The sequence below is a fragment of the Chlorocebus sabaeus genome, chromosome 9 (genome assembly GCF_047675955.1).
Source record: "Chlorocebus sabaeus isolate Y175 chromosome 9, mChlSab1.0.hap1, whole genome shotgun sequence".
NCBI lineage: Eukaryota > Metazoa > Chordata > Mammalia > Primates > Cercopithecidae > Chlorocebus > Chlorocebus sabaeus.
This window is the reverse complement of record NC_132912.1, coordinates 44704524-44731531: the sequence shown is the minus strand read 5'-3', so window position 1 is coordinate 44731531 and position 27008 is coordinate 44704524. Positions and strand designations below refer to the sequence as shown.

Sequence of the window (27008 nt, the reverse complement as noted above, 5' to 3'; positions counted from 1 at the left end):
TCCTTTCCTCACACCATATACAAAAACTAATTGAAAATGGATCACAGGTCTACATTTAAAAGTCATTACTTAAAGAAAATACAGGAGTGGATCTTCATGCCCTGGGGATAGACAAAGCCCTTTTACATAACATACCAAAAATACAAGCAACAGAAGAAAAAACAAATTAGACTTCATGGAATGAAAAATTATTTTGCTATCAAGTACAAAGACAATAAAATGACAACCCACAAATGGGAGAAAAACATTGGCTAATAACATATGTAATTTGCGACTGGTACACAGAGTATGTAAAAAACTCTTACAATTCAACAATAAAAGGACAAATAACACGACTACATAATGAAAAAAGGAAACTATTTTTCTATATTAAGCTTCTATCCTTCAACTTTGCTATAAAGACTTAATAGTTTTGGGAGTTCTTTAGAATTTCCTCCTTAGGCAATGATGGCTGCACGAACAAAGAAAGTTTTATTTCTTCCTTGTCCATCTGTATGCCTCTTATTTTGTTGTCTTATGGCATTACCCACAATTTCCAATGAGATGTTGAGTAAGACTAAGGAGACAGGACATCTTGTTTCCTTATCTTAGGGAGAAAGTACCCAGTGTCTCACCATTACGATCTTAGCAATAGTTTTTTTGTAGATTTTTTTTTTTATCCAGTTGAGGAAGTTCCTCTCTATTCCTATTGTGCTCAGTTTTATCGTGAATGGGTGTTGGATTTTATCAAATGCTTCTTGTCCATCAATTGACATGATATGGTTTTCTTCTGTAGCCTGTTGATGTGGCAGGTTACATAAATTGATTTTTTTGTTTGTTTGAGACAGTCTTGCTCTGTTGACCAGGCTGAAATGCAGTGGTGCAATCTCAGCTCACTGCAACCTCTGCATTCCCGGTTCTAAGCAATTCTGCCTCAGCCTTCAGAGGAGCTGGGAATACAGGCGCACTCTACCATGCCCAGCTTATTTGGTATTTTTAGTAGAGACAGGGTTTTACCACATTGGCCAGGCTGGTCTCCAACTCCTCACGTCAGGTGATCAATCTGCCTCAGCATCCCAAAGTGCTGGGATTACAGGCGTAAGCCACCGCACCCGACCACATTAATTGATTTTCAAACTGTAATCAGCCTTGAGTGGTCATGGCATCTAATTATTTTTATACAATGTTGGATTCTATTTGGATTTTTGCATCTATATTCATGAGGGATATTAGTGTGTGGTTTTTCTTCTTTGCAAGGTCTTCATATGCTTTTAGGATAAGAGAAAAAACAACCTTTTTAAAAAGTGTTAGGAAGATTCCCTTTGCATCTCTTTTCTGAAAGACACTGTGGGGAACTGGTATATTTCTTCCTTAAATGTTGCACAGAAATCACCAAGGAAACCAAAAAAGTCTGATAATTTATTTTCTTTCTTTCTTTTCTTCCTTTTCTGAAAGCTTTATGGATTCAATTTATTTAACTGATATTGGTCTGTTTGAATGGTTTATTTATTCTATGTAAGTCTTGGTAGTTCGTGTATTTCAAGGAATTACCATTTCACCTAACTCATGGGTTCAGGAGAAGCCAGGAATAAAGGCATCCTGTACCAAAACTATATAATTGCATTACAAACGCAAAAAAAATAGTATCAATGAAGGAACCCCTTCAATGCAGGAGGAAGTCTTGACCTTAATTACTTCGGAAAGAGATAGAAGTCTGTGAGACTAAAGGCAAATCTGCACGTAAGTACTGTATTTTAGTTGACAAAATTTTAAAATTATTTTCCACGTGGGTATGATTAACAATTCTGACAGTGCTATACACGTATACAGGGAAAGAATAATGACAGTAAATGGAATGCCAGGCGTGGTTGCTCACATCTTTAATCCCAGCACTTTGGGAGGCTGAAGTGGGTGAATTACCTAAGATCAGGAGTTGTAGACCAGCCTGTCAAACATGGCAAAATTCCATCTCTACTAAAAACACAAAAATTGGCTGGGCATGGTGGTAAGCACCTGTAGCCCCAGCCACCTGGGAAGCGGAAGCAGGAGAAATACTTGAACTCAGGAGGTGGAGGTTGCCATGAGCTGAGATCACACCACTGCACTCCAACCTGGGTGACAGAGTGAGACTCCACCTCAAAAAAAAAAAAAAAAAAAAAAAAAAGAAAGAAAGTAAATGAATGATGGATGGTTAGAGCCAGATTTCTTACTGTTGGATATGGTAATTTACAGTGAAGCAAGGGAAGAAAGTTAGAATGATCCATGTGGTAATGAAGAGTTGAAGGTATAAGTATAAACACATGTTTAGCTTAAGAGAGATACAGACGGTTACATGTAGAACTATTTATAAGTAAGTATATTACATGGATTATACACATGCATATTTCCCTGTTCTGTCAGCTGAGATGGCCACACCCTAGCACACCATTAGCCCCTATCTTGGTTTCTAACACCATTCTCAAATAATAGGAACCAGGGTTACATGAAGAAATGGTGGCTGATTTCAGAAAGGGAATATATAAGATGAGTCTGGACCATCTTGTAGTGAAAGAAAGAAAGTGCTCTAAAAAACAACAGCAACAAAATTCATAAATCTCCACTTCTTATGTGTGAGTTGTGCAGAGTAACATTGTTCGAATGTGTACAATATGGAAAATAGGAAAAAGATGTAACTTTATAGCGGACAAACTGTATGTTTGCCGAGACATTTAAGGCCAACATCAAAAGTCATAAAACATGGTGACAGTATGCATGCTTGATAGGTGACAAAAAAGGTACTTTACCACTGTGGCCTTTTTCCCCAAAACCTATAATCCCAGTCTTATCTTGAGAGAAACATAAGACATTCCAATAAACGGGATTTATATATACCTCACCAGGACTCCTCCAAACTGTCAAGGTCATCCAAAACAAGGAAAGTCTGGGAAACCACCATAGCCAAGAGGAGCCTAAAGAGACATAACAACTAAATGTAATATGGTGCCCTGGAAAGGATCCTGGAACAAAGAAGGACATTAGGTAAAAATCAGCAGACCCTAAATAAAAATACGGACTTTAGTCAATAATCATGTACCAATGTTGTTTCAACAGCTGTTGCAAACGTACCATCCTAATATATTAGTAACAGCAGAAACTGGGTAAATGGCAATTCTCTCTACTATCTCCCCAATTTTTCTGTAAGTCATGAAATAAAGTAAATGTTTTAAATAGACAAAGGAGATACATAAATAGCCAACAAGTATGTAAAAAGATGTTCAACATCAGGCCGGGAGCAGCGGCTCACACCTGTAATCCCAGCACTTTGGGAGGCCAAGGCAGGTGGATCACGAGGTCAGGAGTTCAAAACCAGCCTGGCCAACATGGTGAAACCCCATCTCTCCCAAAAATACAAAAATTAGCTGGGCGTGGTGATGGGCACCTGTAATCCCAGGTACTCAGGAGGCTGAGGCAGAGAACTGCTTGAACCCAGGAGAGAGAGGTTACAGTGAGCCGAGATTGCACCACTACACTCCAGCCTGGGCGACACAGCGAGACTCCATCTCAAAAAGAAAAAAAAAAAAAAAAGATGTTCAACATCATTAGCCATTGAGAAATGCAAAAAACCACAATGAGATACCTCTTTACAACTACTGGATTGGTATAATAAATAATAATAATATTAATACAAAGTGTTGGCAAACTGGAGAAATTGGAAAATTCATGTATTGCTGGCAGGATTGTAAAGTATTGTGGCTGCTATGAGAAACAATCGGGTAGTTCCCAAGAAAGCTAAACACAGAGATACCGTATAACCAGCACTCTACTTCTAGGTATATATCTGAAATGAATGAAAATACATGTCCATGTGAAAACATATACATGAACAATTACAGCAAAATTATTCATAATAGTCAAAAAGTAGAACTAAAACCAAATGTCCATCCACTGACAAATGGATACATAAAATGTAATATATCTATACACCATGTTATATGGCCATAAAAAACAAATGAAATATTGATACATGCTACAACATGGATGAACCTTGAATATGTTATGCTAAGAAAAAGAAGCCAGGCAGACAAGGTCACAGACAGTTCCATTTTTATGAAACATCCAGATTAGGCAAATCCACAAAGACAGAAAAGTCAATTTTGGTTGCCAAGGGTTACAGGAAAGGGGAAAGAGAAAGTAATTGCTAATGGATATTGGCTTTGTTTCAGGGATGATGACAATGTTCTAAGAAACAGTGTCGGCTGGGCGTGGTGCCTCACGCCTATAATCCCAGCACTTTGGGAGGCCTATGCAGGCAGATCACTTGAGGTCAGGAGTTCCACACCAGCCTGGCCAACATGGTGAAACCCCATCTCTACTAAAAATACAAACAATTAGCTGGGCATAGTGCTGCAGGCCTGCAATCCCAGCTACTCGGGAGGCTGAGGCAGGAGAATTGCTTGAACCCAGGAGGTGGAAGTTGCTGTGAGCCGAGATCGCACCACTGCACTCCAGCCTGAGCGACAGAGTAAGATTCTGTCTCAAAAAAACAGTTGTCGCCCAGGTGTGGTGGCTCACGCCTGTATCTCAGCACTTTGGGAGGCTGAGGTGCTTGGATAACCTGAGGTCAGGAGTTTGAGACCAGCCTGGCCGACATGGTGAAAATATAAAATCAGCTGGGTGTGGTGGCATGTGCATGTAATCCCAGCTACTCAGGAGGCTGTCTAATCCTAGCTACTCAGGAGGCTGAGGCAGGAGAATTGGCTTAAACCTGGGAGGCAGAGGTTGCAGTGAGCTGAGACCACGCCACTGCACTCCAGCCTGGGCAACAAAGCAAGACTCCATCTCAAAAAAAGTTAAAAAAAAATTGTCAGGAAGTTTGCATAATCCTGCAAATACACTAACAATGATTGATTTATACACGTAAAACTGGTGGAGTACAGTATGTGATTATATCTCATATAATTCTCAAGAAAATTGTTTCTTATATACTTGTTTCATGGTGTGTAAATAACACACAACTGATATTATCCATTGTTCTTACAGCCAACCACTTCACTAAACTAACTGATTTTAGTAATTTAAATCACTTCTGTGTAACATTTACTTTTGCTTGTACAGATAATCAAATCGTCTGCACACAAAATGAGAATTTGACTTCCCAACCTTTATGTTTTATTATTTTTTTCTTGTCTGTGTAATGGACAGTAGATCCTCTATGAGATTCAGTAAAACTGCTGATAGAAGAAATCCAGCATCTCTCATATAGAAAGTGTGCTGTGATTTTTCAACAAATAGTGTACAAAATGTTTTTGGCCATTACCTTTATTTTATTTTATTTTACTTTTTGAGATGGAGTCTTGCTCTGTCGCCAGGCTAGAGCACAGCGGTGCTATCTCGGCTCACTGCAACCTCCACCTCCAGGGGTCAAGCAAGTCTCCTGCTTTAGCCTCCCGAGTAGCTGGAACTACAGGCGCATACCATCACGCCCGGCTAAATTTTTTGTGTTTTAGCAGAGACGGGGTTTCACCATGTTGGCCAGGATGGTCTCCATCTCCTTACCTCGTGATCTGCCCATGTCAGCCTCCCAAAGTGGTGGGATTACAGGCGTGAGCCACCACACCCAGCCTATTACCTTTATTAAAGATTAAGAAGCTGAATTATTTATAGTTGGTAGGCAATTTACAAAACTTTTTATTTGAAGACAATTCTTTTTTATTTTTGAGGCAAGGTCTCACTGTGTTACCCAGGCTGGCGTGAAATGGTGCCATCACAGCTTACTGCAGCCTTGACCTCCTGGGCTCAAGCGATCCTCCCACCTGAGCCTCCCAAGTAGCTGGGACCACAGGCACACACCACCACACCTGGCTAATGTCTTCACTTTTTGTAGAGATGGGGTTTCACCATGTTGCCCAGGTTGGTCTCAAACTCCGGAGTTCAAGTGATCCACCCACCTTGGCCTCCTAAAGTGCTGAGATTACAGGCATGTGCCACCGCACCCAGCCTGGACACAATTCTTAAATTGACATGCAGCTCGAAGAAATAATGAGAAGATTCTGTATATCCCTCACACAGTTTTCTCCATGGTAACAATTTGCAGAACTACAGTTCAATATCAGCCAAGAACTGACATTAATTCATTCAATCAACTTTATTCAGACTTCGCAAGTTTCACATGCATTAGATGTATATACCTAGTTCTATAAATTTTGCCACATGTATAGATTTTTGTGAAAATCACAACATTGGTGATACAGAACAGTCCCATCACGAGGATCCCACACATGGTAGCTACAGCTATCTCCCACCCTCTCCGCCTTCCTAACACTGGCAACCACAAATCTGTTCCCCATCTCTATGCTGTCATTCAAAACTGTTACACAAATAAAATCATGAGGTATTATGATAAACAGCCTAACTGCATTTGTGATAATTGGCTGCTAATAGATTTCAAATCCCACCCATCTCCCCTATTACCCTACATTTGGGCAAGCCAATAATAAAGCCTAGGTAGTCAACGCCAGTAGGAAACTCAAACCAAACAAACTCCATCCTTTCTGTGTGTGCTCACCCCACCCCAAATTCCTAATGACAAGCAGCCGTTCTTTCTCCCTTCTTTTTCAATCCACATTTAGACCTGCTTAGGAGCCTTCTCTGGTCTCCCTAGAAACCTGTCTCTGTAAGTGATAAACTTTATTATACTCTTGATATCATTACCAGTTTTGATATCTAAACCAAACGTGGGGGGTAGGAGGGTTCATCCCAACTCTATGGGATGGACCAGAACAAATATGTAAATTTTTGAGATTGGGTTTTTTTAAAACTCAGCTTAATCTCTTGAGATTCATCCATAAGGTTACATGTATTCGTCATTCATTCCATTTTAATACCAGGTAATACTTCATGGTATGGACACGCCACACATTATTTATCATTCAAAAACATCTGGATTATTCAGGTTTGGGCTATTACCCATAAAACTGCTATGAAATTTTTTTGATGGAACGCAAGTTTTTATTTCTCAAGGATAAATGTCTAACAGTGCAACTAGTGGTTCACATGCTAAGTTTGTTTTTAGTTTTAAATGGAACTGACAAAACTATTTTCTAGAATGACTGTAGCATTTTACATACCATCAAAAATGTACAAACAATTCAATTTCTCTAAATCTTCACCAGCACTTGTATTATCACTTTTATAAGGCAGGTCAAATAAGAGCATGATAAAAACATCTCTCATTATGACAAGCCTGGCTATAAACCTCTTTGCATTTATCCTCCTATGAGTTTGTTGAGCTTCTTGGATGAATATATTAGTGTTCTTCAACAAAATGTGGGTGTTTCTGCGAATTCTTCAAAAAATTTTTCTTTCCCTTTCCGTTCTCTCATATTGATACTTCCATTTGTATATGCTGGTGCAACTAATGATATCTATTTCCTAAGGTTTTGTTCATTTTTCATTATTTTACTGGCTTTTCCTCAAATTACACAATATACATTGATCTGCACCAAACAACCCGGTTTCTGCCAATTTAAATGGCAGTTATTACTGTGTTGCCTGTTGATAGTCCCGTGCATGGGTCACATTTTTCCTATTTCTTTGCATATCTCATTTTGTTGTTGTTCTTGAACGGACAACAGGTCCACTCAGTTAACAATGTTGAGTGACATAATCAAATGGTGGAGTACACAGCTCCAACCTGTCTCCCCACAGAAACACCAAAAACCAAGAACTACAAAAACCAACCTTGTTAGAACTCTGGAAGACAATTAAAGGTTTACAGTAACCAAGTGAATGCTAAATCAGGAAAAAGGCAACCTCAAATGGTGGCAAAGTTTTGTGGCATTTTTACTTTACAAGAGAGCCTCATTAATATTATGAGCTGATATCTCCTCAGAGATCAATTAAAGCCCTGAAGACAGATGGATGACATATATAAATTGCTGAAAGAAAACAACTATCATCTGAGAATTCTCTAGCTAGTAAAACTATCCTTCAAAATGAAAGAGAAATGAAGATAATCCCAGATCAACAAATGCTGAGAGTTTGATGTTACTAGGCCTACTATACAGGAAACACTAAAGGGTGTCTTTCAAGATGAAATAAAAAGAAATTAGACTCAAATCTGGATGAAAAAATAAAGATTTCCAATAAGGTTAACTATATAGACAAATATAAAAGCCAGAGTCATTGTATGTTTGCTTTGTAACTCCATTTTTTTACTTCCTGCAGGACTTAAAAGATAAATGGATAAGAACTAAATATAAATTTACATTATGGGTACATAATGTATAAAGACATAATCTGTGACAACATAAAGGGGATGAGAAAGGTGCTAGGTAGAAGCAAGTTTTTCATATGATATTGAAGTTACAAGGGAATCAATTTAAACTAGATTGTCACGAACGTGAAAGTAATCCCCATGGTTAATTACAAAGACAATATCTAAAAAATATACACAGAAGGAAATGAGAAGGGAATAAATATAAAAATCAGGCCAGGCATGGTCTCATGCCTGTAATCCCAGCACTTTGGGAGGCCGAGAGGGGTGGATCACATGAGCCCAGGAGTTCAAGACAAGCCTGGCCAACATGGCAAAACTCCATCTCTACTAAAGACACAAATATTAGCTGGGTGTGGTAGCACATGCCTGTAGTCCCAGCTACTTGGGAGGCTGAGGCATGAGAATTGCTTGAACCCAGGAGGAGGAGGCTGCAGTGATCCAAGATCATAACACTGCACTCCGGCCTGGGCAACAGAGCAAGACTTTGATCTTGAAAAAAAAAAAAAAAAAAAAATGAAACATAAAGAAGGTAGTAATAAAGGGAATATGGGACCAAAAAAGGTATATAACATACAGAAAACAAAAATGCAATATGGCAGAAGTGCTTCCTTGTCAGTGATTACTTTAAATAATTGACTGAACTCACCAATCAGAAGGCAGAGGCTGGCAGAATGGATTTGATTTGATTTGATTTGATTTTTTTTTTTTTTTTAAAGACAGGGTCTTGCTCTGTCACCCAGGCTGGAGTGCAGTGGCACAAACATGACTCACTGCAGCCTTGACTTCCTGGGCTCAAGGGATTCTCCTGCCTCACCCTCCCAAGCAGCTGGAACCACAAGTGCACACCACCACACCCAACCATTTTTTTTTTTTTTTTTTAATAGAAACAGAGTCTCACTTTGTAGACCAGGCCGGTCTCCAACTCCTGGTCTCAAGAGATCCTCCCAAAGTGCTGGGATTACAGCTGTGAACCACCTAGCTTCAGAACAGATTTTTAAAAAACATGATCAAACTACATGTTGTCCAAAACAAACTGACTTTAGATCCAAAGACACAAATAAATTAAAACTGAAAGGCTGATAAAAGATATTCCAAGAAAATAGCCACCAAAAGAGAACTAGGGTGGCTATACTAATTACACCCAAAAATGATTAAGTCATAAGCTGTTACAAGAGACAAGGAAGGATACTTTATAGGATATAAAAATTGTAACTACATATGTACCAAGCAGCATCTTGAAACATGTAAAGCAAACACTGACAGAATGCAAGGAAGAACCTGACAGTTCTTACAGTTAATAGTTTTAGACTGAGGCTGGGCATAGCGGATAGCACCTGTAATCCCTGAGGTTTGGGAGGCCAAGTTGGATCACTTGATGCCAGGAGTCCAAGACCAGCATGAACAACATAGTGAGACCCCGTTTCCACCAAAAAAAAAAAAAAAAAAAAAAAAAAAAAAAAAAAAAAAGATTGCTGGGCATAGTGGGCATGGTGGTGTACAGCTGTAGTCCCCTCAGGAGGCTGAGTGGGGAGGATCACTTAAGCCTGGGAGTTCGAGGCTGCAGTGAGCCATAATTGTACCACTGCACTCCAGCCTGGGCAGCAGAGTGAGACTCTGTCTCTTAAAAAAAAAAAAAAAAATACAAATGCAAATGAATAAAATGAATGAATGATACAAATGAATACAGATACAAAGCTACACACACACACACACACACACACACAAATACCAGTAAAATATATTTAATGGTATATTAAGAGGACTATACACCATGACCAAGTGAGCAAGGGGGATTTATCCTGGAAATGCCTGTGTGGTTCAACATAAGAAAATCAATGTTTAAAAAAAAAAAGAAAAAGAAAGAAAGAAAGAAAATCAATGCAATATACTTCATTAATAAAACAAGTAAAAAAAAGGACATGATCATCGCAGTTGATGCAGGAAAGGCAGTTGACAAAATCCAGCCCCCTTTCAGGATAAATACATTCAGAAAACACAAAACAGAATAGAACTTCTTCAACATGATAAAGGGCATTTATGGAAAATTCACAGCTTGGCCCGGCGCGGCGGCTCACGCCTGTAATCCCAGCACTTTGGGAGGTTGAGGCAGGCGGATCACTTGAGGTCAGGAGATCGAGACCATCCTGGCTAACACGGTGAAACCCTGTCTCTACTAAAAACATAAAAAATTAGCTGGGCGTGGTGGCAGGCGCCTGTAGTCCCAGCTACTCGGGAGGCTGAGGCAGGAGAAAGGTGTGAACCTGGGAGACGGAGCTTGCAGTGAGTTGAGATCGCGCCACTGCATTCCAGCCTGGGCAAAAGAGCGAGACTCCGTCTCAAAAAAAAAAAAAAAAGAAAATTCACAGCTTTACATCATATTCACTGATGAAAGAAAGCTTTCCTCTTAACATCAGGAAGAAGACAAAAATACCCACTTCTGCCAGTGCTATTTAACACTGCAGTAGATGTTCCAGCCAAGCAAGAAAAAGAAAGGCATCCATTGCAAAGGAAGATGTAAAACTATGTCTACTCACAGGTGATATAATCCTAAAGATAGATTATAAAGAATCTACAAGAAAGATACTATAGCTAATGAATGAATTCTGCAAAGTTGCAAGATACATCAACACACAAAAATCAGTTGTGTTGCTACACACCTGCAAAGAACAATCTGAAAAGAAAATTAAGAAAACAATTCTATCTATAGCATCATCTAAAATAAAATGCTATCTAGAAATAAAGTTAACCAAGAAGGTGCAAGACTTGTACACTGAAAACTACAAAATACTTATGAAAAATATTAAAGAAGGCAGAAATAAAGGAAACAGTATCTCATGTTCATAGTTTGAGAGATGTCATATTGTTAAAAGGACAATACCATCCAAAATGATTTACAGATTTAACACAATCCCTATCAAAATTCCATCAGCATTTTTACCAAAATAAAAAGCTGATTCTTAAAGTCACATGGAATTATAAGGGCCCTGAATAGCCAAAACGATTTTTAGAAACAAGAACAAAGTCAGAGGGCTCAAAATGTCCAATTTCACAATTAGAAAGCTACAGTAATCCAAACAGTGTGGTCACGGCATAGGTATAGACATACAAACAGAATACAAGTGAGAGCCCAAAAATACACTACCTATGGCCAACTGATTTTTGACAAGGGTGTCAATTCTATTCACTGGGAGAAAGAAAAGCCTTTTCTTTCAGTTGATGCAGGCCAAATATTGTCATGCTACTGACATGAAATATTCACAACAGTCATACTCACAGAGACAAAATACATTAGAGGTTGCCACAGACTGGTGGGAAGGGGGAATGAGTAGTTACTGCTTAACGGCAATAGAGTTTCTGTTTGAAGTAATGAAAATGTTTTCGAAATTGTGGTAATGGCTATACAACATTGTGAGTGCAATGCCACTGGACTGTACACTTAAAAACTGTTAAAATGGCAAATTTCATGTTATATATATTCTACCACACATAAAACAAGATATTGTCAAAATGCTTCAACATCTTTTGTTGAATACCTGACTGAATTTCTTTTGCATTTTTGTCAACAGTCTGTCAAATGTCTTAGCTTCAGCTGCTATAACAAAATACCATAGACTGTGTGGCTCAAACAACAGAAGTTTATTTCCTCACGGTTCCAAATGCTGGAAGTCTGAGATCAGGATGCCAGCATGGCCAGGGCCTGGTGAGGGCCTCTTCCCAGCTTGCAGACAGCCATGGTGAGGGCCTCTTCCCAGCTTGCAGACAGCCACTGAATGTTCACATTGCCTTTCCTCTGTGCACATACAGAGTGAGCAAGCTCTCACTTCCTCTTCCTGTAAGGCACTAACCTCATCGTGAGGGCCCCACCCTCATAACCTAATCTAACCCTAATTACCTCCCAAGGGCTCCACATCTCCAACCACCACACTGGGGGTGAGGGCTCCAACTACATGAACATATAGTCTATAACAGCATAATCAGTGTTGAGGTTTTCTATTCCATTGTTCTATGTGTATGTTCTACTAATGTGTATATTCTACCAACATCCTGTCCTCTTGATTATTATAGCTATTAATATATACATACAGTAATCATTCCTTATCCAAGGGGGATACATTCCAAGACACCCAGTGGAAGCCTGAAACCTCAGATAGTATTGAGCCCTATAAATACTGTGTTTTTTCCTAAATATACAAACCTATGATAAAGTTTAATTTATAAATTAGGGACAGGGAAAGATTAACAACATCATAAAATAGAAAAGTTACAACAATATGCTAGCATCACTATTGCACTTTAGGGCCATTATTAAGTAAAATAAGGGTTACTTGAACACATATCATGAGAGTAAATAATCAAGACAGTTATTAAGTAATTAACTCATGGGTAGCATATACAGCCTGGGTATGTTGGACACAGGGTTGACTCATGTCCTGGGACAGGACAGTGCCAAATTTCATCATGCTACTCACAACAGTGTGCAATTTAAAACTTAGGAATTACTTATTTCTGAAGTTTCCTATTTAATATTTTTGAACCAGAGTTGACCTCAGGTAACTGAAACTGCAGAAAGCAAAACCACAGAAAAGGGGAGATTAATGTAATAAGCCTTAGCACTGGATACAGTAATTCCTCCTACTATTCTTTTTCTCAAAACTTCTGAGAAAAATTTTCTCAAAATTGTTTAATATATATATGTAGTTCCATTGACTATGCAAATTTTGGAATAAGCTTAAAGCTGAGAAAAACCTTACTGGAATCTTGACAGGAATGCCATTAAACCTACAGATCTGGCTGGGTGCGGTGGCTCATGTCTGTAATCCCAGCACTTTGGGAGGCCGAGGTGGGCGGATCATGAGGTCAGGAGATCGAGACCATCCTGGCTAACACTGTGAAACCCCGTCTCTACTAAAAATATAAAAAATTAGCCAGGCGTGGTGGCAGACGCCTGTAGTCGCAGCTACTGGGACTGCAAGAGAATGGCATTAACCCAGGAGGTGGAACTTGCAGTGAGCCGAGATCACGCCACTGAGTGAGTCTCATAAAGTGAGACTCTATCTCAAAAAAACAAGCAAATAAACAAACAAAAAAACCTACAGATCAATTTGGAGAGAACTAGCATACTTACTGAGTTTTCCAATCTATCAAGAGACCATGCGTCTTCATTTATTTCAGTAGTCTTTTATTTCTTTCATCAGCATTTTTTAATTTTCAGCACAGAAGTCCTATACATATTTCGTTCAATTTATACCAAAGTATTTAATTTTCTATGGAATAAGTGGTATTATGTTTTTAATTTAAATTTGCATATGTTCATTGTTAGTGGAGAGAAATTGATTGTATGTGTTCATCTTGGACACTGAAACTTTTTGGAAATCATTCATTCATTCTAGAAGGTCTTCATTTTCTTTTCTTTTTTTGTTTTTGAGACAGAGTTTCGCTCTTGTTGCCCAGGCTGGCATGCAATGGCGTGATCTCGGCTCATCGCAACCTCTGCCTCCCAGGTTCAAGCGATTCTCCTGCCTCCCGAGTAGCTGGGATTACTGCTATGCGCCACCACACCCAGCTAATTTTGTATTTTTAGTAGAGATGGGGTTTCTCCATATTGGTCAGGCTGCTCTTGAACTCCCAACCCCAGGTGATCTACCCACCTCAGCCTCACAAAGTGCTGGGATTACAGGCATGAGCCATGGCGCCTGGCCTGAGGTTTTTATTTTCTAAGATTCCTTGTAATATTCTACATATACAATCATGTCATATGTAAATATAAAGTTTTATTTCTTCTCTATGCATATGCTTTCTATTTCATTTTCTTGCCTCATTGTGCTTGATAGAAGTTACAATACTGCAATGAATAAGAGTGGCAAGAGCAAACATCCTTGCCTCGTTCCCAGTTTTACAGGGAAAGCATTCATCTTACCAGCAAATACATTTGCTATAGATATTTTGTGCATGTTCATTTATCAAACTGAGGAAGATCTTCTTAATGTCTTGTATGGAGAGTTTTTACCATGGATGGATATTCCATTTTGTCAAATGTTTTCTCTACATTAACTAAGGCTATATAATTTTTCTTCTTTAGCCTATGGTGGGTTAATTACATTGATTGATTTCTGAATGTTGAACCAGTCTTGCTTACATAACTCAAGTAAATCCCACTTGGTTATGGTGTATACTTTTTACATGGCTGTTTTCTGTTTGCTAATATTTTGTTAAAGATTTTCGCTAGTAAATTTAGGGGAGGTATAGGTCTGTAGTTTTATTATTTTTGTACTGTCTGTATGGTTTTGACATCAAAATAATTTTTTAAATGTGTTAAGAAATGTTCCCTCTTGGCTGGGCGCAGTGGCTCACACTTGTAATCCCAGCACTTCGGGAGGCCGAGGTGGGTGGACCACGAGGTCAGGAGTTCGGGACCAGCCTGGCCAATATGGTGAAACCTCGTCTTTACTAAAAGTACAAAAATTAGCCGAGCGTGGTGGCATGCGCCTATAGTCCCAGCTACTAGGGAAGCTGAAGCAGGAGAATCACTTGAACCTGGAAGGCAGAGATTGCAGTGAGCCGAGATTGCACCACTGCACTCCAGCCTGGGTGACAGAGCAAGACCCTGTCTCAATAAATAAATAAATAAATAAATAATAAAATAAAATAATGTCCCCGCTTCTATTTTCTGAAGACATTGTGTAAAATCATCATTAATTCTTGTGTAAATGTTTGCTAGAATTCTCTAGTGAGGACTGCAGCTCTCTTGTACTCGGAAATTGGTTTTTTGGAGGTTTTTATTTAAAATTTAAATTATTTTATTCAAATTATGTCAACCTTTATGAATATCTATGCGTCATTCAAATTACCTGTATCACCCTGATTTGAGTTGTAATAGTCTGTGATTTCTGAAGAACTGATACATTTCTTCCATGTTGTCATTTTGTTTTGTTTTGCTTTGCTTTTTTGAGACAGAGTTTTGCTCTATTGCCCAGGCTAGAGTGCAATGGCGCAATCTCAGCTCACTGCAACCTCCCACTCCCTGGGTTCAAGCTATTCTCCTGCCTCCACCTCCTGAGTAGATGGGATTACAGGCATGCGTCACCACGCCAGGCTAATTTTTGTATTTGTAGTAGAGACAGAGTTTCACCATGTTGACCAGGGTGGTCGCCAACTCTTGACCTCAGGTGATCCACCCGCCTTGACCTCCCAAAGTGCTGGGATAACAGGCATGAGCCACCACACCTGGCCTATGTTGTCATATTTATGAGCATAAAGTTGTTGACAAGATTTCCTTATTATACTATTAAATGGATGGTGGAGTGATATTCCCTGTTTCATTCCAGATATTGATGATTTGTCATCTCATTTTATATTTTTAATCAATATTGCTAGACGTTTATCAATTTTATTGATTTTTTTCCAAAGAACCCTCTGTTTCATTAGTTTTCTCTACTTTTTCCTATTTTCAATTTTACTGATTTCTGCTTCTAGTATTATTTTCTTCCCTCCACTTAACAGTGGTTTTATTTTGCTCTTTGCTAGTTTCTTAAGGTAGAAAGTCAATTATGGGTTTGCGACCTATTATCCTCTTTAATGTTAGCATTTAGTGCTATACATTTCTCTACCAGCACTGCTTTAGCTATCTCTCACATATATTGATATGGTATGGTCTCATTTTCATTAAGTCTATGCGCTTCTACTATTGAATTTGAGGCCTCTTCTTCACTCTAGACTTTATTTAGAAGTCTGAGGTTTAATTTCTAAATGATTAGATATTTTCCTATTGTCATTCTATTACTGATTTGTAGTTTGGTTTCATTATGGCCAGAAAACATACATACTCAGAATGATTTCAATTATTTTAAATCTGTCAAGGCTTATTTATGGCCCAGGATATGATCTATTTTTATGAATATTCCATGGACACTTCAGGAAAAAATTGTATTTTGCTGTTGTTGGGCACTATTTTTCTTTTTTTTCTTTTCTTTTTTTTTTTTGAGACAGAGTCTCACTCTGCTGTAACCCAAGCTAGAGTGTAGTAGCACAATCTTGGCTCACTGGAATCTTCACCTCCTGGTTCAAGCGATTCTCCTGCCTCAGCTTCCCAAGTAGCTGGAACTACAGGCATGCGCCACCATGCCTGGCTAATTTTGGTATTTTTAGGAGAGACAGGATTTCACCATGTTATCCAGGCTACTCTTGAACTCCTGACCTCAAGCAATCTGCCCACCTCAGCTTCCCAAAGTGTTGGAATTACAGGCATGGGCCACCACACCCAGCCTTGTTGAGCACTGTTCTACAGTGTTGCTTCAGTCCTGTTGGTTGATGTTGCTGTCCTGTTCTGCTATATCTGCCAGTAATCATGGCTGGTAATTCTACCAACTGCTAAGAGTGAAGTGATGAATTTTCCAACTACAGTTAAAAATGTGCTTTTCTCTTTTCAGCTCAATCAGTTTTGTTTTATGTACTTTGAGGTTTGCTAGAGACACATTTAGGATCATTGCATTTTTGTTGAATTGATCCTTTTGTCATTACATAATGTTCTTTTTGTCTAATAATTTTCTTTGCTCTGGAGTCTACTGTATTTGATATTAATAGTGACACTCTTTGTTTTGATTGTTTGTACAGTTTATCTTTTTATATGCTTTATCAACCTATGTTGTTCACTATGCTATGAGTTTCCTAAGAAAACATTTTTAGGATGGGTGGAGGAAGATGGTAGAATAGAAAACGCCACCGATCATACCCACTCCCCTGCAGGAAGACTAAGATTGGCAACTATACACAAAAGAAGCAGTTTCACGGGAACTAAAAGTCAGGTGAGCACTTACAGACCATGGTTTTCACTTCATGTGGCTGAAAGAGAACAGTTTGGAAGTTCCTAAAAAAACTATAAATAGAGCTATCAAATGATCCAGCAATCCCACTCCTAGGTATATACCCCAAAGAAAAGAAATCAGTACATTAATGAGACATCTCTGCTCCCATGTTTACTGCAGCACTATTCACAAGAGCTAAGATTTGGAATCAACCCAAGTGTACACTCACAGATAAACAGATAAAGAAAATGTGGTACATATACACAATGGAGTACCATTCAGCCATAAAAAATCAGAGCTCCTGTCATACGCAACAACCAAGACGGAAATGGAGGCACAGAATATTAAATTTTGAATGTTATCACTTATTTGTGAAAGCTAAAAATTAAAACAACTGAACTCATGGAGATGAGGTAGAAAGTAAAAGGATGGTTACCAGAGGCTGGGAAAGATAATGGGGTAGGGTAGGGGGAAGGTGAGGATAGTTAAAGGGTACAAAAAAATAGTTAGAAAGAATGAATAAGACCTAGTATTTGCTAGCACAACAGGGTGACTATAGTCAAAAATAATTTCATTGTACATTTTAAAGTGACTAAAAGAGTATAACTGGATTGTTTATAACACAAAAGATAAACACTTGTGGGAATAGATACCCAGTTTACCCTAATGTGATTATTAGACATTGCGTGCCTGTTTCAAAACATCTCCTGTACCCCAAAAATATATACACCTACTATGTACTCACAAAAATTAAAAATTTTAGAATCATGCTTTATGTTTTTTCTATTCTGCCAATTTATATTTTAATTAGTGTACTTTTTACATTTAAAGTAAATATTGCTCTGTTAGGCTGCTATTTGTTTTGTTTTCTATAAATATTTTTTATGGAATATAAATATTCCTAAATTTTAGATTCCATCTTGGTTTATTTACAGTGTTTCTAAGTGTACCACATTTTATAGTTTTCTCAGTAGTTGTTCCAGGTATAAAAATGTACATATGTAACTTATCACACTCCGTCAGGCATTTTACCACTTCAAGTGAAATGTACCAAGTTTCATTCCACTTAGGCCCCTTTACCCTCCCCACTTTTAAAATATAATTGTGTTAAGTGTTTCCCCTACATACAGAGCATTTTGCTCCAACCATCGAAAATGATTCTAGAAACTCATGAGAAAAATATATTTATCCCCATTTCTGCCAACCTCCAATCTTCTTTCCTGAATTCCAAGCCTTCTTTTGTTATTTCCTTTCTATTTAGAGAACTTCTAGCCAATTTTTAAAGGCAGGTTTGCTAGCAACATTTTCTCTTAGCTTCCCTGTCTAATAATGCCTTTAGTTCCCCTTTACTCATGAATATAGTTTCAAAAGACACAGAATTTTTATTTGATAGTGCTTCTCTTTCAGTTCTTGAGAAAATATACTACTTCCTTCCAGCCACCACAGTTTCAGAAGAGAAATCCACAGTCATTCCCTGTAGGGAATGTGTTGCTTCTCCCTGGCTACCTTGAATATTTTTTCAAAGATTTAATTACAGTGGGAGTTTGCCATGGACTTAACTTATTTGATGTTACTTCAGACTTGGGAAAGTGTAGTTTTATAACTTTTGCTAAATTTGAGAAGGTCCAGCCATTACTTCTTCAAATACTTTAAACACCTCTTTCCCTTCTTTCTGATGTTACAAATGTCAGTTCTTTTGTTATTGCCCCATTTTCCAAATACCGAGAGAATCAAACCTCATCCCATTCCCTCCTGCCTTCTGGCTTTGTCTAAGCTACCACAATCACTCATAAGGAAAACTACCATAGGCCTTTAATGAGCTCTCTATGCCCTATGCCCCACCCAACATTTTCTCTACACAGGTGAGAAACATCTTATAGAAATATAAATCAGATGTTGCTCATCTGCTGAAAATCTACCACTAAATTAAAAATAAAATTAACTGAGTAAGGCTTATGATAGGCTCACCTTTGGACTCTAGCTGCCTCCCTCAACTCACCTCCTGCCCTTCTTCCAATCAACTCCTCCTTTCAGTCACTGTGACTTTTTGGTTATTCCTGAAAACCACCAAGCACATTCCTGTCCAAGGCTAGCAGCTACTATTACCCCTGCTGAAAAGGAGCAGAATCCTCATGGCTCACATAGGCATTTCATTCAAGTTTCTGCTCTAATGTTGACCTCATTAAGGTTTCCCCTGACTGTTCCTGAAAGTACCACATTCAGCCAATCTAACTTGCTTTAATTTCTGTCATAGTCTTCAAAACCACAGAACACTTAATACACATAAACATGTAAGTATATATACTTAGAGACATAATTTTATATATATATATATATTTACTTACTTATTTTTGAGACAGAGTCTCGCTCTGTCACCCAGGCTGGAGTGCAGTGGTGCAATCTCAGCTCACTGCAACCTCTGCCTCCTGGGTTCAAGTGATTCTCCTGCCTTGGCCTCCCAAGTAGCTGGGATTACAGGCACCTGCCACCATGCCCAGGTAATTTTGTATTTTTAGTACAGATGGGGTTTCATTATGTTGGTCAGGCTGTTCTCGAACTCCTGACCTCAAGTGATCTGCCCACCTCAACCTGTGCTGGGATTACAGGTATGAGCTACCACGCCCGGCCCAGCCTAATTTTTTTCATTGTCCTCAGCACACAGCAAGTACTCAAAACTTATTTGTTGAGCTTAAAAATGAGTGTATAAAAAAATTATGACGACAGAATAAACACAAAACAATGGAGGTTAAGATGGGACACTGAAAGTGCCTTGAGAAAAATAACCAACAACAGTAAAGTTAAGGTGGGCAAAGACTGAACTATTGGCAGTTGTAAGAATGGTAAATATTCAAAAAATGATTCAAGAAGAAGAAATTTTTTGTGAGTAGTACCTGCAGGTTTGATTTAGGTATCAGTATTCTCCATCACTTTCAGAGGTTAGGACCCCTATGGAGATGTTCTTGAAAAACGTTCCAAAGTTGCCAATCCCTGAACTAACTACTGGGAAACAACAAATCCCCTGATGTCAATCTGCGTAGTACATATTAAACTCACCTGGAAAGCTCTGGCTTGGAAATTCTTCCTCCAGTCTCCATGGCTCTTCTCCTTGTTCTAGCCTGAAGATCACCTCTGGTTTGTGAACACAATACCCTGTTGACAGGAAATAATTTAGGATTTGGACAAAGCAGTCTAGACCTCAGGCCTTTGAAGCAGGAAGAAGCTTCTGGGGCTGCTTCAAGTTGCCAGTGGAACATTTTCACTGGAGAGCTGAACACAAGTATCTTCCGGTGCTCAGAGGTGATCAATCAACACTGACTCCTGAAGCCTAACCTTAAATATCATTAAACTATACAGACTGCCCATATGCTTCATAATCAAAAGAATAAACAAATGCTATTTAGAATGATACAGTGAACCGACCTTACCCACTGAGACAAGGTTGCTGTAGTTCTCCAGCATCACATCTCTATACAGAGCCCTCTGACTAGGATCCAGGTGCTGCCACTCCTCCTGGCTGAAGCCCACAGTCACATCTTTAAATGATACTGATCCCTGGAACTTCTGTTCTACCTGAAATGTTCAGAATTAGGTGGCATGAAAAAAGAAGTATGGGCTAATCCTTACCATGATTATTATTCAGAGTATTTGTTTTGCTTTATACTTTTAGGGAAAAAAGATCATAACAGAAATATTCTGCCATTAATGCATTAAGATATTAATTCATGCAAAAAAAAAATCAAGTTCCTACAATGTACCTGAAACTATCATCACTGCTAGAAATACTAAGATTAATAAAAATCTTCCTGTGTTCAAAGAACACACAGAGTGGTAAGAAAATATATGTGGTAATATGTTATAAGTACTAAGGCGAAAGTACAAACCCAATAGACTAATGTTAGGAGCAAAGTTAGCTCTGCTTTGAGCTTCACTGAGGAAGTACAGCTGTTGGTTGAATTATGAAGAACACTCTGTTATGCTGTCTTGAGAAGAAAAGCCAAGCAAATGGGTTATAGAGTAATTTTAGACCAATGGTCTCCAAAGTATTTCATCACTTACCATTTTCAAGAATATTACTGTGAACTACAGATTTGTATTTACAAATCACAGAAATAAATTGTCAGTACATTTATTATGAATAATTTAATTTTCATTTGGATTTAAAAATGTAGAAAAAGAGCCTGACGTTTTCTTCATCACAATACATATTCTGGGTTCTAATCCTTTAATTCAGAGATAATAATAAGGATGTGTAGAAAATGGAAAGATTTTGGAACTACTATACTTGAAACATCTGTAAGGTACATAGGAGAAGATATCCAACTGGACTGTTCTGGATATCCTCTAGGGCGCATCTTTTAGGGATCACTGCTGTGAAAAAGGGAGAGCCAAAGATGAGATGTGAGCATATACTGAAATTACGTGACCAGGTTTTGTTTACAGAACCAATTCTATTGAGAACGGCAAAGAACAAAACAACATTTATGTAAACTACTGTAGAAGAAACCAGGTTGCAAATAGGGCACAGATAATAGGAGACAGAGAGCAACAAAATGTAGTCACCAATTCATTAAGAAAAAAAATGTTTCCTCTGCCTATCCCCATGAACAGCTGCCCAGATACAAGAGCCACAATGTAAACCAGGAAAGTTAGGGCAAAATAGGTTGGACACAGTATTCTAGCAAGAAATGTCCTAAATATATTAAATTTGACACATAGGTTGGGTGCAGTGGCTCATGCCTGTAATCTCAGCACTTTGGGAGGCCAAGGCAGGTAGATCACCTGAGGTCAAGAGTTCGAGACCAGCCTGACCAAAATAGCGAAACTCCATCTCTACTAAAAATACAAAAAATTAGCCAGGTATGGTGGCCGGCACCTGTAATCCCAGCTACTCAGGAGGCTGAGACAGGAGAATCCCTTTAACCTGGGAGGCAGACATTGCAGTGAGCTGAGGTTGACACCATTGCACTCCAGCCTGGGTAACAAAAGCAAAACTCCATCTCAAAAAAAAAAAAAAAAAAAAAAAGAAGCATAATATGAAGATCAAAGATCAAGAATGAAATAAAGACTACAGAGACATTTATAATATAGTGGGTGTTCAAAGCCATCAAGAGAAAATCAGAAGGTTGTCAGAAAACTGGGGAAAAAAAATAATCAAGAATGGAATTGGAGGCCAGGCACGGTGGCTCGCATCTGTAATCCTAGTACTTTGGGAGGTCAAGAGAGGCGGCTCACTTGAGGTCAGGAGTTCAAGACCAGCCTGGCCAACATGGCGAAACCCCACCTCTACTATAAAGTTAGCCAGGCGTGGTTGCGGGTGCTTGTAATCCCAGTTCCTTGGGAGGCTGAGGCAGGAGAATCACTTGAACCCGGGAGGTGGAAGTTGCAGTGAGTTGAGATCACACCACTGCACTCCAGCCTGGGAAACTCTGTCTCAAAAAAAAAAAAGTAAGTAGTTCTTCCCAAATTTATATATAGGTTCAATTCAACCCCAAAGAAAGGCTCAGCAAGTTATTTTATGAATACTAACAACATTTGTATGGAAATGCAAGAAACTAGGACGAGCCAGGATCTTGTTGAAGAAAAAAATGTGTTAAACCTGCTACTAGACACCAAGATGTTTCACCAAGTGTGGTACTGGCACAACCAACCAACAGAACACAGTCCAAAAAACACACAGACATATATATACACACAATTGACGACAAATATCACAATGTAAAACAGTGGGGAAAGGACGGTGTTTTCAAAAATAATTCTACATTAATTGTATGAAAAAAAGGAATCTGACATCTACCTCATACAAAAGTAGACACTCATTCCAATGAAAGAGACGTAAATATGAATGCCAAAACAATAAATATTTTAAAAGATAACAAAAGAGATCTTCATGACCTCAAAGTAGGAAAAGTCATCTAAAATAGTACACAACACCAACAAATAAACTTAATAAACTAATCTAGGGATTAGTAAACTTTTTCTGTAAAAAGTCAGACATTAAATATTTCACCAGGCACAGTGGCTCACACCTGTAATCCCTTGGGAGTCCAAGGCAGGCAGATCACTTGAGGCCAGGAGTTCGAGACCAGCCTGGCCAAGTGAAACCCCATCTCTATTAAAATACAAAATTAGCTGGGTGTGATGGCACGTGCCTGTAATTTCAGCTACTTGGGAGACTTAGTCAGGAGAATTCCTTGAGCCCTGAACGCAGAGGCTACAGTAAACCAAGATCACACCACTGCACTCTAGCCTGGGTGACTGAGTGAAACTCTCTCCAAAAAAAAAAAAAGAAAAAATGAGACATTAAACTTGGGGCTTTGCAGGCCAAAAGGTTCCTGTCACAACTAGTCAACTCTGTCACTGAAGCCACAGATTAAATGTAAATGAGTTAATGAGCAGAGAGGTGTCAGGATTGTGAAGGGGACAAGACGGCAGCTTCAGGAGTGCTGGCAATGTTCGTTTTGACCTATGTATTCATTACTTGCACCATGGATTTGTAATAATTCATTAAGTTCCACATTTAAAATTTAGGGGGTTTTCTATCTATCTGCTACACATGTAGAAATAAGATTCATTAAAAATTAAAATACGTAATCCCAGCACTCTGAGAGGACGAGGCAGGTGGACCATGTGGTCAGGAGACTGAGACCAGCCTGGCCAACATGGTGAAACCCTGTGTCTACTAAAAATACAAAAATTAGCTGGGCGTGGTAGCGTGTGCCTGTAATCTCAGCTACTCGGGAGGCTGAGGCAGGAAAATCGCTTGAACTAGGGAATCAGAGGTTACAGTGAGCCGAGATCGCACCACTGTGCTACAACCTGGTGACAGAGCGAGACTCTGTATCAAAAAAATAAATAAATAAATAAATATATTTTAATTTATTGGCCCTGCACACTGGCTCACGCCTGTAATCTCAGCACTTTGGGAGGTCAAAGAGGGCAGATCACGAGGTCGAGATATCAAGACCATCCTGGCCAACATGGTGAAACCCCATCTCTACTAAAAATACAAAAATTAGCCAGGTGTGGTGGCACATGCCTGTAGTCCCAGTTACTCGGGAAGTTGAGGCAAGAGAATCACTTGCAGCCGGGAGGTAGAAGTTTCAGTGAGCCAAGATCACGCCACTGTACTCCAGCCAGGCGACAGAGCAAGACTCCTTCTCAAAAAATAAATAAATAAATAAATAAATAATTAAAATACATGTTAACTTAATTGATCAAACACTACATACAAAAGAAAATCGGAACCTGTGTAAAGTAAAAATGGAAAAAGCAGTTTGACTGAATAGGTTGTACTCATTTCAGGGCTATCACTGGAAGGTTATTCACTGTGGGTCTCTATGCATCTGCCAGGAAGTCTTTGTGTCTTCAGAAGAGTCAGTCTGTCTGTATCCAGTGTCTTCCTTTCTGCCACGGTTGTTGGAAACATAAGAACGTATGAAGCTCAACTTACTGACTCTAACTTGGCCCTGCTATTGATCTGTTATTTTCTGTTCAATTTTTATCTATTACTAATTTCTCATCTTAACATATTGGCTCTTGGCCCAGCACGGTGGCTCACGCTTGTAATCCCAGCATTTTGGGAGGCCTAGGATTGACTGAGCTCAGGAGTTCACGACCAGCCTGGGCAACACGGTAAAACCTGTCTCTAATAAAATGCAAAAAATTAGCCAGGCATGGCGGCGTGCGCCTGTAGTTTCAGCTACTCAGGAAGCTGAGGCAGGAGAATTGCTTGAACCCGGGAGGCAGAGGTTGCAAAGGTAGCAGTGAACCGAGATGGTGACACTGCACTCCAGCCTGGGTGACAGAGTGAGACTCTGTCTCACAAAAAAAAACAGTAAAAACCAACAACAACAACAAAAAACCCTATTGACTCTTACAAATTTCACAAAGTCCACTGCAAAATAAAGTAGGGAATTAATAAACAACTTACCTTGTTCATTTTGTTCTGTTCTTGGAAAGATGGAGACAACTCTGAAGATACAGCTGAGTCAGAAAAAGAGGAATGGGGTCATGAAAGATTTGGCCCGCCTGGCAACTCCCAGATTCTTCTGCCCCAAGAAGCCATACACACCCACTAGGTAAAATGCTCCCCCTGGGAAAATATCAATGTCCTCTGACACTTCAGAATAGGCGGTAGAAATGGTGAAAGACCACCCTAATATAACTCCAACATAATCATGTGGCTCTTGGGCACAAGATTTTTCACCTGGTGAAAGTAAATATTTACTTCCTTAAGGATTTCAATCTGCCTCGGTGTTCACAAAAAAATGCAAAATGATAATATTGGCCAAACAAGTTAATACATTTAATGAAGGAACATTAACACTAAAACCATTGTAAAAAATAGGACTAAGCTATCGATTTTCCAGTAATATTACTTAACCTCTGGTGAGTGACTCCACAGAAAGCCACAAGCGGCAGTGCTTCAAGGAAAAAATCAGTTTTAATTTCTTCATCTAACTTTGTTATTTCTCAAAAGGATGTTTTAAACTTGCTTTGACATGTGGAAAAGTAGACAATACTGGCTCTGGGGTCAGAAGATGTGACTTTCAGTCTTCCCTACTAACAAACTGTGATCCTGAACAAGTCATTAACCCTGACAAACAAACAAACAAACAAACAAAAAATTTCTTCTAACAAATGAAGCAAAATTAGGAAATTCTCTTTTTTTCTTTTTTTTTCTTTTTTTTTGAGACGGAGTTTCGCTCTTGTTGCCCAGTCTGGAGTGCAATGGTGCGATACCGATCTCGGCTACCTGCAACCTCCGCTTCCTGGGTTCAAGCAATTCTCCGCCTCAGTAGCTGGGATTATAGGCATGCGCCATCACGTATGGCTACTTTTCCTATTTTTTTTTTTTAGTAGAGAGGGGGTTTCGCCACGTTGGTCAGGTTGGTCTCGAATTCCTGCCTTCAGGTGATCAACCGGCTTCGGCCTCCCAAAGTGCTGGGATTACAGGAGACAGCCACCCAGCCAGGCCAAAATTATGTAATTCTTTAAGATCCTTCCTGAGTGCATGCAGTGATGGACATGACCGGAGGGCAGTTTGGGACTTAGAGAGGATGAATGCAGAACTGGGAAGGGAGTCCGTAGGTCGGGGGGTGGTGGTGCGACTGCACCCGCCCTTCCCCACCCAGGTACCGCGCCGCCCTAGCACACGCGCACACGCTAGACCAAACAACTGCCCCTCCCGCAAGGCTCAGCGCGCGGATCGCGCAAGCCCACATGCCCTCCTCCGGGCCCCAGCAAACTGGGCAACACACGCCGCGAAGCCCGCTCAGTACAGAGGCTGCGTCTTTGACGAACCGGCCTAGCGTCCTGGCAGACATGCTGCAGCCCCGCCCTCCCCGGCTTCCCCTGTGAGGTCCCCAGTACTCTTGGCCACCACCTGGCACTGGTCCCCTGCCGCCCGCCCACGGAGTCGCGCGAGGTACTCTCTCCGTCCCTGCCCAACCCGCCTAGGCTTACCCCGCTTCCTCATCCGGTTGCATTAGCCATAGAAGAGCGCACAGACCCTTGAAATCCCGGGACCGCCTCCCACGCAAAACCTGAGACAAAAGGAAAGGCGGAAACGCAAAATCGCAGAAGAGGTAGCCGGCGGCCCAAGCATGCGCAGAGCCCACGCGCAAAGCCTGGCGCTGTAGGCGCCCAACCTGGAAACTAACTTTCCCGTGAGGCAGCGCGAGCAGGCCTTCGGGATTGGCGGAGAGGTGCCCCCGCTAGGCAGTGAGCGGATGCGGTCTGAATTGGTGCGGGAGCTGCCCGCAGCCCTGGCTCTCCCGGGGCGCCCCAAGGGATGCACTGAAGGGAGGTCTGTGGGCAGTGAGTGTGCAGTTTAGACACAGACGCGTCAAGGAAGGGACAGCTGCGTGTCAGTTTCACGTTAAATGTTAGGAAGTAGATCTCGATTCAGTTTAAAAGACTGACACTATCGGCGATTCTTTGGGGGCAGCGGAGGAAAGGGGGAGGTGCCT

General features: G+C 39.9%; 1 protein-coding gene across 1 annotated transcript in view; it reads right to left on the bottom strand.

The window, feature by feature from the left end:
* LOC103215734 (uncharacterized) overlaps positions 1-26673 on the bottom strand; it is a 48216-nt gene extending 21543 nt beyond the window's left edge. The window contains 4 exon segments of the mRNA XM_007962394.3: positions 20092-20187; positions 20463-20607; positions 24968-25020; positions 26503-26673. Coding sequence (XP_007960585.2) covers positions 20092-20187; positions 20463-20607; positions 24968-25020; positions 26503-26515 — 307 coding nt within the window. The 5' untranslated portion in view covers positions 26516-26673.
* Between the last annotated feature and the right edge of the window lie 335 nt (positions 26674-27008).